At 39.6% G+C, this 14,762-nt stretch overlaps 2 protein-coding genes across 3 annotated transcripts in view; both read right to left on the bottom strand.

The window, feature by feature from the left end:
• The window catches only part of LOC117445549 (atrial natriuretic peptide receptor 2-like), a 52,244-nt gene extending 49,068 nt beyond the window's left edge, over window positions 1–3,176 (bottom strand). The window contains exons 1-4 of the mRNA XM_034081289.1: window positions 3,108–3,176; window positions 2,364–2,454; window positions 1,229–1,361; window positions 472–599 (exon numbers count right to left, since the gene is read on the bottom strand). Of these exons, the coding sequence (XP_033937180.1) occupies window positions 472–599; window positions 1,229–1,361; window positions 2,364–2,454; window positions 3,108–3,152 (397 nt within the window). The 5' untranslated portion in view covers window positions 3,153–3,176. The remainder of the gene's footprint in view (window positions 1–471; window positions 600–1,228; window positions 1,362–2,363; window positions 2,455–3,107) is intronic.
• A 1,866-nt stretch (window positions 3,177–5,042) lies between these two features.
• lpar3 (lysophosphatidic acid receptor 3) lies at window positions 5,043–13,725 on the bottom strand. Of its 2 annotated transcripts, none has more exons than XM_034081770.2 (3): window positions 13,531–13,725; window positions 11,889–12,643; window positions 5,043–8,662 (listed from the first exon to the last, which is right to left on the bottom strand). In XM_034081770.2, exons 2-3 carry the CDS (start codon window positions 12,628–12,630, stop codon window positions 8,334–8,336), a joined length of 1,071 nt encoding a protein of 356 aa, XP_033937661.1. In that variant the 5' UTR covers window positions 12,631–12,643; window positions 13,531–13,725; the 3' UTR covers window positions 5,043–8,333. The 2 variants fall into 2 exon arrangements, with proteins under 2 accessions (XP_033937661.1, XP_033937662.1); XM_034081771.2 differs by having other exon boundaries at window positions 13,558–13,725.
• Window positions 13,726–14,762: the final 1,037 nt, after the last annotated feature.

Genomic DNA, 14,762 nt, shown 5'->3' with positions numbered 1-14,762 from the left:
TAAAAATAATCCGATAATCTTTAACTTTAGACATTTTGCAATACAACAGACTTTTAAGGAATACATGTATTTAATATGGATAACAACAGCCCTCAATTGTTTTCTCTTTTGTTTTTATAAACTGAAAACAGGTGCGAAAGAAAGTTTTAGGAAATTATTCTTTGCGTGCATGTCGTTTGTCATTTTTGCCACAAGAGGTTCGAGCGCACTGCATTTGCATGTGCCGAAAAATACCAAAAGCTTTTATGTTTTCTTCCAAAAAAGTTTTAATTTCATAATTGACTTGATGTGTTAACACTAAATAAATGTAGCTTGTGTGTAGATAGCAAACAGCAGTGAGGTAGTGATGCACTTCAGCCTCTTGTGGACAAAAAGAGCATTACATCAATATTGATCCAGAAAAAAATCATGTTTTATCTCCTGCCAAAAAATGTTTGTCCTGGTAAAACCTTTTGTTCACCTTCTATGTACCTACCATAAGACCAAGAGGACAGGAGTGAATGTTGGCGTGATAAACGCAGCAGTTCATGTCATTGGCGTTGTTCCAGTTTGCCGGGCAATCGTGTTCATGACAGAACCTCTTTGCCTCTGACGCATTGCTAGAAGAAAACATGGGTAGGTAAACAAAAAAATTAATTAACACAAATCCCCGGGGTTGCTTTTTACAATGGGAACACAAACAAAAATCTGCAGCTCCCCATGCGTTTCTTAGAGCTTAAAGGTGGGGTAGGTAAGTTTCAGAAACCGGCTCGAGATACATTTTTTGTTATATTCCATGGAATGCTCTTAACATCCCGATAGCAATGAATATCTTAAGTGCTTTGACAAAAAATCCATAAAATCCATAAAATTTCATCTGTAGAAGCCGTAATACTGTAAAAAGTACAACCAATCCGTTTAGCCGGCCCGATTGGATGCCTACCTGCCTGTCAGCCTTCCATCGGGGCACAAACTTATCTCGTGCCCTCATTGGTCATGTGCGCGTTCGTGTGTGTTGGAGGAGGGGCTCTATAAGGAAGTGGCAGATTTTCTCTGGTTGTGTATTTTCAAATTCTAGCGATCTCGAGCCGGTTTCTCAAACTTACCTACCTTTAAGTGTTTTATCTGATGTATTCTCCTTTGTTTGTGTGTGTGTGTGTGTGTGTGTGTGTGTGTGTGTGCGTGCGTGCGTGCGTATTCTGGGTATGGCAGAGGTTTAGGATGCCAGGTGTTTATGTAGCATACTCACCTGAACTGGAAAATCTTGTTCCTGACTGCGTACTCGTAGAAAGAATCTGAGGCCGTCACCGTGTACGAGACATTGAACTCTTCCCCGTTGGATATTTTCTCTGGAGGACGCTGCACCCAGGCCATTTCCAGACCTGTGACAACACACATGCTTGTCACCTGCACATACACATTTAAACAGAGTACATACTGTGTGCTGTGTTTGGATATACTTTATTAACCCCCGTGGGGAAATTGTTTCTCTGCATTTGACCCATCCTAGTGTTAGGAGCAGTGGGCTGCCATTTTGAACAGCGCCCGGGGAGCAGTGTGGGGAACGGTGCCTTGCTCAGGGACACCTCGGTAGCACTTGAACTGGTGACCTTCCAGTTGCCAAGCCAAGTCCCTATCGACTTCGCCACCACCGCCCCAATAATTTGCAGATAATTCTCTTGAGCCCTACCTACCTAAGTCACTGTAATTAATTCTGTAAATGCAGTAAATGTTACTGTCTCCATTATTTGTTGCCACTGCAGGAAAAGCTATCTGTTTAGTCATCTATATAATAGCCATGCCCATATGCATTGTAAGCACACTTATAAATGCATATGTTAAAATCTGCTAATAGCACTGTATACTTATCCTGTATAAAACTTTATAATAAGTCATAACATATTAGGAAGCATTTTATTATGAATTATAAGGTCAAGAATCATATCACTTTATGATTGTTGCAGACTAACACGTTTTTTTTTCAGGGACCATAGTACAATATAAATACCATAGTTATAATACATTATAATATTTCATATTATGCATAATTATCACTATAGTGTGCTTGTTAACAACATATCATGAAATCTAAAATGTCTGTGAATGTCAGCAATTCTGATTCTTGACCTTAAAAATCCTATTAAATGCTGTACATTGTATTATATTATAACTTTGTGGAATTGTTATAAAACATTATGAAGATTTTTGAATGTTTACAACAATAATAATACAGTGCTATAAGCAGATTTTAATCAAATGCGTAACCAACATAACCAACATCTAATTGTACAATAAATACTCACATAAAATCACCAAAAGCAACTACAAATCAAATGCAATGAAAAACTCAAACAAACAGACAAATTAAATCATTAAAAACGTACCACCACAGCTAATCATGTTGTAATCATTTGGACCGTTGAGCGGCCAGCAATCGTACTCTGTGTTGTCCAAATCATGCCAGCAATTTACTCCCTGCAGACAAAGACAGGAGGCTTTTTTATTTAAAAGCATTTGTGGAGTATGTAAACACATTTCAAAAGCCTAATGTGTGTAAAGTATTTTATCAGTGAGCCATGTCTTAAGTGTGAGCATGTAAACAAATTAGATACACAACTCAACTCATTAAAGCATGTGCACTTTTAGCCAAAGTGATAAAAGAGAACAAATTGAACAGCAGCTGACACTTCACTAGAAAAATAACTATGTTGAATACAGCTAAGTAAAATAACAGTATTTCTTTTTTTCGAGATTACAGTATGATTTATAATCAAGAAAATCAGTCCCACAAGAAGCTGACGTGTAACCAAGCAATACACAGAAACGCCACAAACCCATGACCACATGCCTGCAGCAACAAGTGTTTCTGACAACACAACAAAAGCAAGGGGGAACCTCAGCTATAAATGAAACTGGGAAAATCGCACACTTGGTTTACACCGTAGTTTATATTCCTTTCTCTGTGTAAATACAAAAAAATGGATCACTCCTGCCCTCATTTCACATCATTGTGCTGTCCATTAACAGTTAACCCTTAAACATCTGTCGCAATATGTCCACATTTATTCTCTGCAATTGAATCTGTTGTAGTGTATTAATTAGTAAACCTCTACTATGTGAGAACTTACCAGCAGGAAACACAGGTAAAAGGATGTGGCTGTCCGTAGAGCCATGAGAACGTTTGCTGTTGTGGCTGGACCCACTCTGAACTGACTGACCGAATGACTGACCAACTGGGTGCTTGGGGGTGTGTGTGTGTGTGTGTGTGTGTGTGTGTGTGTGTGTGTGTGTGTGTGTGTGTGTGTGTGTGTGTGTGTGTGTGTGTGTGTGTGTGTGTGTGTGTGTCTAGCGTCATCTTAAGTATCAGCTTATGTACCCTTTTTCCCCCCCGAGTCCCACCCTCTGCCTTGTCCCTAATTGTCCAATCAGCAGAGGAGGCTCTCCAATCACAGTTTGATCATGTTCTTGTTCAGAAGGTGCTTCAGCTCACCTTCACTATCCAACAGGTCAGAATCGTTCAGAGTTCACTGCTGCACCTGAACTCACCATCAGGGTGTTGTTTGACGTTGTAACACATCTACACTGAACAAAAATATAAATGCAACACTCCCATTTTTTATGAGATGAACTCAAAGATCTAAAACATTTTCTATATACACAAAATAACCATTTCTCTCAAATATTGTTCACAAATCTGAAAAAATCTGTGATAGTGAGCACTTCTCCTTTGCCGAGATAATCCATCCCACCTCACAGGTGTGGCATATCAAGATGCTGATTAGACAGCATGATTATTGCACAGGTGTGCCTTAGGCTGGCCACAATAAAAGGCCACTCTAAAAATGTTCAGTTTTATCACACAGCACAATGCCACAGATGTCGCAAGTTTTGAGGGAGCGTGCAATTGGCATGCTGATAGCAGGAACCTGGTCTGCGGTTGTGAGGCCGGTTGGATGTACTGCTAAATTCTCTGAAACGACGTTGGAGACGGCTTATGGTAGAGAAACGAACATTCAATTCACGGGCAACAGCTCTGGTGGACATTCCTGCTGTCAGCATGCCAATTGCACGCTCACTCAAAACTTGCGACATCTGTGGCATTGTGCTGTGTGATAAAAATGCACATTTTAGAGTGGCCTTTTATTGTGGCCAGCCTAAGGCACACCTGTGCAATAATCATGCTGTCTAATCAGCATCTTGATATGCCACACCTGTGAGGTGGGATGGATTATCTCGGCAAAGGAGAAGTGCTCACTATCACAGATTTTTTCAGATTTGTGAACAATATTTGAGAGAAATGGTTATTTTGTGTATAAAGAAAATGTTTTAGATCTTTGAGTTCATCTCATGAAAAATGGGAGCAAAAACAAAAGTGTTGCATTTATATTTTTGTTCAGTGTATCTTGTTTCAAATTAGTGTTATTTACCAAGTGAAAGTGTTTTTTTTGTATTAACTTGACTGTTAACTAGAACATTCAACCCTGGTAGACATGATTGTAGGACATTAAAGGGACAGTTCAACTCTAATCATGTTTTCCTGTTGTGCTATTTCTAAATCTAGACTGTTTAAGTGTGAGCTACCAAGTTGGAAATATCGGCCGTATGGATGTCTGCCTTCTCTCCAATATAATGGAAGGAGATGGCACTTAATACCGCAAATATTTTTTTACAAAACTCAACACCAATGTTTGTTTCAAAGACTGTGAGCAGTTTCAAGTATTCTTTCCATGGTATCACTGTGCACTCGAAAGCAACTCATAGAGAAGAAGCTCTTGCTTGTGACAGTCTGAGACGTGTCAAACTCCTTGCAGCCATTCTCCAGGTATACTATTGTATGTATCATTGTGTTCAGTTGAAACTGAGCTGGGAACTTTGTAGGAGAAACCAAATTCTGTAAATTATATACATGATTTAACTTAGAACTATATGCCTCCATGAGTCTTGCTCTTTTATGGCACAGGGTTTATTTATATAACAGCACACCCTCTGTGTACTGGTTAAACGTTTTACTTGTATGCCTACATCTGTTTGCCCTAAGATTAAGACCAAACCAAAAGACAGCATTTCTGAACATCTGTGAAATTTAATTGGCTCTTCAAGAATGCATAATTACAGCACAGCTGTAAAAAAAAGAAGAAGAAAAAAAGGCCTGCCACACCACACAAGTTTACAGTTCATGTTTTTTGGGAATGCAGAACCAGAGAAGCACGAAGCAGTCACATCAGGTTACCAGAGGAAATACAGTATACTCTCTATAATACAGCATTGTTTTTGAATGGAAATTACTTACTTTTAATCACATCATAGCTCAACCTGAAACCTTTAACATCCTGAGTACTTTACTGTAAAATGTTATATGTTCAATACACGGATTAATACTGAGCATAAAAGGAGTTTTAACATGCGATGAGAAATCTTGTTAAACCAGGTAACCTGGTATATGAGAGCAGAGAAAAAAAGGCTGTGGGTTTGAGGTTAAAACGATTAAAAGCCTATGAACAATATACTTTTATAATGACTACAGTGAGGGGAGATTTGACATGTAATATGCCATATTAAACATCACTCTTTGAAATCAATATGTGGTTTACATCTTGAAGCACATAATATGCAGTTTATAACTTACTATGTTTTAATGTTAAAATGCATTTCACAAAGTTCTAAATGTTGACATTTACAGATTATTCAAACATTGTCAGTTTACTGTCAATCACAGAAAGCTTTACTATATTAGGATACAAATATATAAGCAAGTGGTTATTTTTACTGCAAGTGTTTTGGAGTCTAATTTAGAGGAGTTATCTTGTTCCTTTGAGTCAATCACATTGTTTTCCAGTTCTTTCGACAATAATGTAAGAGACTGGAAATGAAAGGTCAACCACTAATTGGCCTGAATGGAGTAAATCCTCCTTAAGTGGCAGCTCTTGAGAAATCTCAAGTAACGGTACTTCATCAACCATAGATTGCTGCAGGGATAAGTGCTATAACCCAGAAATGAGTCAGCATTCTTTTCACTTCCGGTTCCCTTGTCTTTAAGTCAATGGATTTTTAGTTAGAGATTTTTAAGCTAATGTTCCACAACATAAAATATGTTGGTAAGCGCCACACTCATGCATTTTGAAGCTTTTATGTCAGTGTCAGATAAAATGCAGTTTACAGTTAAGTGGCTAGATGCAACAACCGCCTTTAGTTTAGCGGTGGGGAATTTAATGTAGTGAAAAAGGCAGTCTGCCTCAGTCAAATAGGATTTACAAGCAATCTCAGTTTTGTTTTGCTAACGTTGGTGCCAGGTAGGTGGTGTTAGCAACATTTATGCTGCAGCCAGTGTAACATGCTCAGGTGGCAACACTAGCTCCAAAACATGTTGAATCTAGAAAAGAAGTTGCAATGTTGGCCAAATACCGAGCATACCAGTCCCATTCAGTTGAAGTTACTCAAAAGCCTCTTAAATCTTCACTACAAACATAAACAACTAACATGGCTATTGTTAGGACTAGGAGTACATCACAGCTATCAAGTAAGCAGCTTGAGGAATACTGGTGATGAGCAATGAATGCTCGGGCAGGGCAGATGAGTTGGCCATCCTATAATTGTATGTGAATTAATAAATCCTGCACCAGCCATAGATACCCGATTGTTAACAGTTTAAAAAGTAATGCTACCTTGGCTTTAGCATTTCAAAATCAAGCTACCTAAAATTGCTGCGAGCATGGGCAAAATTGAAGATAATGCCAGAAAATGCATTAATTAAAAGGTGGGGTAGGTAATTTTGGAGAAACCAGCTCGAGTGCGCTAGAATTTGAAAATACACAGCCACATTCACATTCTCTATAAGATTGTAAATCATTTTTATAAAAAATATAATTGGAACCACTTTCGGTAATTTGACGGATGTTCATATTAAAAGGTTCCTATAAATACTAGTGAAAATGATACCCCATTAACATAATAAAGTTTGAATCCCTTTGGTGACATCAGCCTCTGTGCTGTTTGCTGTTTCCGTATCATATCATGTATCATGTCCATTGGTATGTTGGAAAAAATAACATGAGCTCAAAAAGAGGTTACTTAAAAAAATAAAATTGTATTTTTATATGCAAAGGAACGGCCATCTAAAATGTTGTTCCGATAAAGAAACACCACCGGAGCTGTTTTTCCAATCACCACTCACATGTATTCCTACACTCCTTAATGATATATATCATGATGCTACCACAGGAGGGGCATAGGCCTGTACAGCAGGTTGAAGAAGCCATTTGAACCCTGTCAGCAATAGAGACGTCAGCGCAGTATGTAGAGAGGGAGGTTTGTGTGAGTCTAGTCCATTCAGTCATATCCTGTTTGGTTCCTGCAGGGTATTGCTGAAACTCCAGCAGGAATCCAGTGTGTTGCAACATCATTTTACAATCCTGCGCTACAGGTGATCAGCGGTTAGTTGAAGCTGATGTGTTAAAATGCTACGGGGAGAACAAGTTTGCCTTCATGATGTGCTTTAGGCAAGAGTTTATCTGTTTGTTAAAGTGAACTGAAGGCTGGCACAATAAAATAGTCACTTTGTTATCTATTGACAACAGCCAAACCAGCATACCAACAGAAAACAGGGTGTGCTTTTCTAGACTTTACATTTCAAAGGACAAAATAATTAGACCATGCTGAGCATGCTAATCATGCCGGCTGTCGTTCAGTTGGAATTACTGCACCTCTTGTTGAAAGTATTTAAAAAGATGTACAGGTAGATACATATGGTACAGCAGTATATATACGCAGGCTGTGTTTTCAGTAATAATAAACTATAAAATGGTGCACTTCCTAAGCCACCCTAAAGTTGTATAATACCTGTCTACAAACATGTCTTAAAACACGTCTCAACTAGATCATCTATTACAGCTTTGTGAAAGGTGACACAGGTTGAAACTTTAAGTCATCAGATTTACACATGTGAAAGCTAAGTTACCCTTTGCAAGTAGAAATGTATCACTGTGTACTTTTTACTTTCTTCAGCCATTGCAGAGCAGTTCAAAGCTACAAGTATCTCCCAAAGCACATTAATTGGAGGTATATGTCCAAAAACTGTAAAATCCAGAAAAGAAAAATGGAAAAGCACATCTTTGCATCCATTTCAGGAATTCGTAGTGCATGGAAGCCTCTTCTTATCTCCGTCTCTGAAGATCTACAGTACACTGGAGCAGTGGGCCTGCAGTGTCACTTCAAGAAAGTCATTTTTATCGGAGGACAACACCGGCCGTCTGAGGCCAACTGTTATGGTTTCAAGTCAACTCCAATCTGAATCTTCATAGTACGTCCAGTCGTTTGACTAAACAGAAGTCCTGGTTAATTCATGTCAAGCTCCATTTTCAGGTCTTGAGAATGCCCTGATCGTCAGTTTTTGTCTCCTCCGATGGAGGCTGACTGTTGCCCGTGTCCTGACCCGAGCTGAGAGCCCTGGCGTTGGCCTTCGTCGACCGCTGCCGCCGCGTGCCGTTGCCAATGCAGCGCATGAGGTTCTTGAAGGTTGTCCACATTTCCTCGTCCTTGTAGGAGTAGATGCAAGGGTTCATGACAGAGTTGAGTACAGCCAGCAATAGCAGCCAGCGTTTTGTTTTTGTGACGTTACAACCCGTGCAGTTGAGTCCGTCCAGCAGCAGAACCACCAGGCCGGGAGTCCAGCAGATCACAAAGGCCCCTTCAAAGAGAACAATACAAAAATGTACACACAGTTAGGTATTTGTAGCACTTATTTCTCTCTTGTATCCTTCTTATGTGCACTAATTAGAGATATTTACAGATCCTTAGACAGACATTGACAATCCTGAGTAACCACTTAAAATCCCTTTACGAGAAGTCCATGTTCACTGCACTCTTGCGTCAGTAGTGAACATTCAACTGGAAGCGTAAAACAGGAAACACAGTTATGATGGTGGAGATAATATGCCTTACTTTGGGGTAAATTTGAATTAAGGCTGCTATCAATAATTATTCTTATAATGGATTTATCTGTACTTGAAGGTTTTGTTGCCTAAGCTACGATAACCTGTCCAAAACCCGATGATATTACATTTCTAATGCAGCAAATAACCGCATTAGAAAACCTGGAACCTGACCATTTTGGCATGTTTCAATTATTTAAAAAAACATCTCCTGTGTAAGTTGTTGCTAATAACATTGATGAGTCATAATCTAATAAGCAACCAGTAATTGCTTCAACTTTAGTTCCGTTAAAGTAACACAATTATGTTCACAATTTTGTGAGCTGGTCAACAGGACGGGCGTTAAAAAGCTAATGCATAAAGTTATTCAGGTACTTCACATTTTAGCAGAGAAGAGCCATTCCAATACCATAACAACAAGCAGAGGCAGGTTGGCAGTACAATGCCCTTACTATTTTAATACTTAGTGCTGTGTGTTTGGTAACACAAACAACATGTTCGGTCACATGGGTACTGAAGCAGCCAATTAGAACTCAAATTTCAAACACGTTTGGGCACAAAACAGATCTACCAAAAGTGTCTGGGAAGTGAAACAAACCTACAAGTAGCAACTTGTCTGCACTACCTGCATCTCTACCGCTTCAACACATCTGCAGAACAAAACAAGAGGTGCTCTATACAGCACCCTCTTCGTCTCCCACACACAGGCGGGAACACACGTGCACACAGACTGAAAGGCTCGAGCAGAAGTGCTTTTATGTTTTTCCACTGCACTTAGTCCTGAAAGTAAAAAATTGGCCACACTTTTACAGTGAATTTCTATTCTTAAACTGGTTTTTCTTCCTCTTTTCTTTGTCTTTGATGGCCCACATGTCCAAAATAAAGTGAACTGAAATTAAATTGGGTGAGACCCAACTTAATGGTCTTTCATTGGCAGTTGTTCCTCTGCTGAAGTTTAAAAGCGGACTGTCTTTTCTTTTAATCTACAACAGAGGGAAAAAAACAGCGGGGTTTTAGAAACACACATTTCAAGCATGTGTTCCTTTTCTCTGTTGGCACTCATTTCGTGATGGTGGTTGCACTTAAAGAATGAAAACTAAATCTGCATGAGTTGTTTGATGCTTCACTTAACAAGCAAGCCACAGCAGTCCCAAATATACCAGGAATAAATGACTGTAGGTTATTCAATTACAAGGATAATCTTTTTCCCCAAACTAAGGCAATGAAGAGTAAAGTTCAAATGTAAATAAGAAAACTTATAAGTAATTGTTAGGTTCTTTAATTATAAGTGCATATTAACATGAATGAATTAGTTCAATGTCCCACTGTATCCTTATCCAACGCTTAGACACTCAATCATTTTACTCTTGCCATAATGTGTGGGTTAAGCATTTCCAAACTGGTTTGTCCAGTTTCCAGTTCCAATTGAGCAGACTGCTTATCTGGAACAAAAGTTATATTTTTGGCCCTGAATAATAAACCCCAGGGACCCAGATCGTACTGAATACCTCAGAGGTCTTAAGGTTTCATTATTTTCTCCCTCAGATATCCCTGGTGTGTTATCTGCACCACCCATTCCAAGAGGGCTTTTTTTTTTTACATTTAACCCTGAAGTCAAAGCAACCTCAACGGGGATTTTAACAATGACATTTGTGTGGTTACACTTCCACAAACTTAAGGAAAATCTGCAAAGCATCTGAAAGCAATTGGAAAAGTCCTCAAGTATAGGTTCTTCTTCTTGCTTTTTTTTCAGAAGGGTGTGGAGGAGGGGACGCTTCATTGAAGGCCAGTGTGGTGTGGATGGTTCGCCACACAGGCTGAGGAGCAGTGTCCTTGCAGGGAGAGATAATTACATAGCAGTCTGGAATAAAGAGTGTACAGAGGCAGACAGCTCGTATGCTACAAACTGTATCAAACTATCTGGACAGGCAACACGCCGAGTGCCCCAAAGACACAAAGAAGAATAAACAGACTTTTATTCTACAGGGCGACTGTGCAAAACCCCTACAACTATCTCATGCATGTTTGTAGGAAGAGAGAACTACTCTGACCTGCAGTGCTTTCTGAAATATATCTGTTTCAAATGTGTACACTGTGTGTTATACTTGCATGAGAATATGCATTTAACAACTTATTGTGACGCTTAAGTAAAATATATTGTATTGTTCTGTTATGAAAGGAAAGTGCTAAGGGGAAGGATTTGAGTACACTTAAGGTGTCCTGTTGCAACACATACACAAAGAGAGTCGGACCAGCATATCTAGCTCCCTCATCTAGGGTGAAAATGCATGATAAGAGGGGGAAGCAGCATTTTTAAGCCTTCTTAAATCTGGGAAAGGACATAGTAGTGCTGCAACAAGGAATTCATGACACACAAATGCCAAACATTCTCGTGTTTGAGCTTCTCAAAAGTGAGGAATTGCTTATTTTTCCTGTTTTACATACTTTAAAAAAGGGAATATCTTTGGTTATTGACTATTAGTTGGACTTTCCAAGCTCTTTTTTTTCTTTCTCTGTACAGAACGTTGGTCTTTAAAGTGGATTACAGATACATCGGTATTGTATAGCATATGCCAGGGACATCTATTATATTTTCATATTTTAAAGACTGAATGATTGGTCTATTAAGCAAATAAGTCAACAACAAATAATGAGTTATGGTTTTAAGCCCTAAAAACTCTATAAAGTAGCAAATAACCTAAGATCAAGAAAAATAAAATAAACATTAGGACTCCTCATTTGCTTTCATATACGGCTCCCTCAAGTCACTGAAACTCTCAACATGATTACTGAAAGTGTTTATGTTAGTATGCTCAAGGTTTTCCTTCATATCAGAAAAACATAGATAACAGAGACTGCCTGGACTTTGTGACGTGACAAGTGACACACAGCTGTACAGCAAAACAACCTGACTAATGTGGGAAATGTTCTGACTCACTGCATTAAAGATGGTGCGCAGACATTTTTATGATGAGCACCTACCCAGCACAACCATGACCGTCTTGATGAGCTTGATGGGAGTCCTCTTGCGGTTGATGGAGCCGCTGGTGTGCGGCGTGAGCATTGCCGTCTTCCTCTTGACGTAGGTGTAAATCCTGGTGTAGATGACCACCATCACCAGGAACACCACCAGGTTAGACACAGACCAGAAGATCAGGTAGCTCCTGCTGAAGATGGGAGCCAGACTGGAGCAGTCGTTGATGTTGCAGATGCAGTTCCAGCCTAGACTCGGCACAGCGCCCATAAAGATGGAAATGGCCCACACCAGTACGATAAGCAGGGTCACCCTCCTCTTTGTCAGGTTGCTGTGGACTTTCCAGTTCATGACGGAGATGTAGCGCTCCAGAGCTATCACCAGCAGGTTAGACAGCGATGCGGAGAGACTGACGTCCAGAAGACCTTGGCGGATGAAGTATTCCTTAACTGTGAGTGTCCTTGACGACTCCCCTGTGTTAAACATCAGGTACACGTACGCTATGCCTGCCAGGAAGTCTGAGGCGGCGAGGTTGGACAGAAGATAGTAGAAAGGGTAGTGAAACCTCTTATTGGTGATGACAGCAGCTACGACCATGGAGTTGGAGACCAGGATGAAGCAGCAGAAGATAGAGCCCACCACTCTCACCAGGATGAGCTGCGTTTTGTCCCAAGTGTCTGAGGCACCACTGTTGTTATAGAAGAAGCTCATAGACTCATTATAATGACAGGTTTGATTCTGCTGGGCCATTTTAGAGGCGAGTCTGCAGAAAGACAGGGAGAAAACATAGGACTTTTTCAATAACTTGTGCATTAAAGTAGAGGAACATTTTTGTTGTCTTATATGATAGTGATAAGATTAGCTTTGGGTTTCAGACAGTTGACATTTGGAGGAATCAGCCTTGTTTCCTTGAAATTAGAATTAAAAAAAGTTATAAAGTTGACTGTTTTCCAACACTTTACAGACCAAACTATTCATAATTGTTAAACGAACATAAAAAAGCTACCCTAAATTTGAGAATATCTGAAAAACTGGATCTATAAATCACTTGTATGCATTTCAAAACCAGTTGTCCATTTAAATCTGATATCAGAGATACAAAGTGTAATGCTTTATATGCGAGATCAGTGCCATTTCTCCCAAGGCCAAAAGAGATTTATTGACTCAATTCCTAAGGCAAGTGTACATGCTAAAAGCTTATTACTGTGAGAAGCTGCTTTGAATAAAACTGATATCAAAGTAAGCTCCATGAAGTTGAACAAGATAGTGACCATAGTTACAATAAAAAGACAAAACAGGCTCATTGAAGTGACCCGAGTAACAAATGTCTGTTACGTTAATCCGCATGTTCTACCTGTTCAAACATTAATTTGACACAACAGACATGGAACAAAACAATAATCCAACGCAACACAGGCTAAAGTACAGTTTCATTCCTGACCTGAGAAGCCTGTATTATGGAATTAACTTTACTGATACCTGTCCAACTTGGTGTACCAACAACAGCGAAGAAGAGGGGGGGGGGGGGGGGAGAAATTCCCTCAGGAAGTAATAGCAAAGAGAAACAAGTTCTTGCAGAAAACATACAATAAAACAGACAAAACAAATCATTTTGCACACAGACAACAACGTAGAAGAACAAAGAGTTACCTGGAAGTCTGAACCAGGTGAGTTTACCTGAGCTGAAGGGCTGTCCGTGGAGAGTCAGTAGACTACAAGTTGCGAAATCTTCCGTGCCAAGTGACTGAACATGTTTCCCCCGCAGCAGTGCGCCTGTCTGCAGATGTGGACGGAGGGAGGTGACAGCAGGCAGCGAGAGGACGAAGTGAAGGAGCGAAGTGGAGCCGAGCGTCTTCACTCCCCAGGCTGCAGCTCTGTGACGTAGAGGGCGTGTCGCCAGGCTGACATGCGAATTCCCCCAGGTGACCGCACACAGCCCCGCGAGCTCACCGTCCGATCAACACTGCTGGTTGCTGCAGTGAAGTGTTACCAAACTCTGGCTTGTTCGTATGCCTTCCTTCTTTTCTCAAATGTAATACACTTTAAATATGCTATACTTACATTTTTACTACGCTATGTATTGAACCCCATACTGTTAAACTCACTTGGAGAGGCACGTGTTTGATCCCCGTCTGTGCTTTAATCATGAATTATAATTTGTTCCCCATTTTATGCTATCTAAGTAGGCTACACTACATTTGTTGGGGAACAAACTACGTTTTACTCTAGAAACATTAGGCTACTTGAAAGCTTTACATAACAAGATCAAACTAACCCCACACTAACACATTGATAAAACAAGTGATACCCATTTGTTGGGCTTGGGCCTTTAAATCAAAGTAGATTATGGTTTGGTTGGCTATAGCCTATAACCAAAACAAATATATTGTTGCAATATTTGACAAAAACGTTATGCTTCGAGAAAAATGTTGTTTTCCCCCATTATTTGTATATGGCACTAATCATCACCCGTCTTCATCAAACGGAGGACCAGTGAAAGGGCCGACCACTCTATGTAAAGTAGGCCAGTTAGCTCCATCACAACAGAAACATCATAGGCCTGCTTTGTATTTCTATTAATATAATATATATAATGTCAGTCACACAGGAGCTGTTTTTATCTGTAAGAGTTATTTTACTTTCAGTACATATTGCTGATAATAACTTTTGGATATCGTCTTACTTACATCGGATTTTTATGATGTTATAAAAGGACATTCATTCTTATTCCTATAACTGAAAAATAGTATTTAGTTCAATTCACAAACATACTGAACCTTCCTGATAAACATAGTTTGAAATTACAAAATAGGTAGATTGCCCTTTAAATTGCTTGTATGGTGTTTAGATCTGCACATCTGTTCATAATGTAAATCCAAAAT

The sequence above is a fragment of the Pseudochaenichthys georgianus genome, chromosome 4 (assembly GCF_902827115.2).
Source record: "Pseudochaenichthys georgianus chromosome 4, fPseGeo1.2, whole genome shotgun sequence".
NCBI classification, from domain to species: domain Eukaryota; kingdom Metazoa; phylum Chordata; class Actinopteri; order Perciformes; family Channichthyidae; genus Pseudochaenichthys; species Pseudochaenichthys georgianus.
The sequence above is the reverse complement of the archived record's forward strand: the minus strand, read 5'-3'. Positions and strand labels throughout refer to the sequence as shown.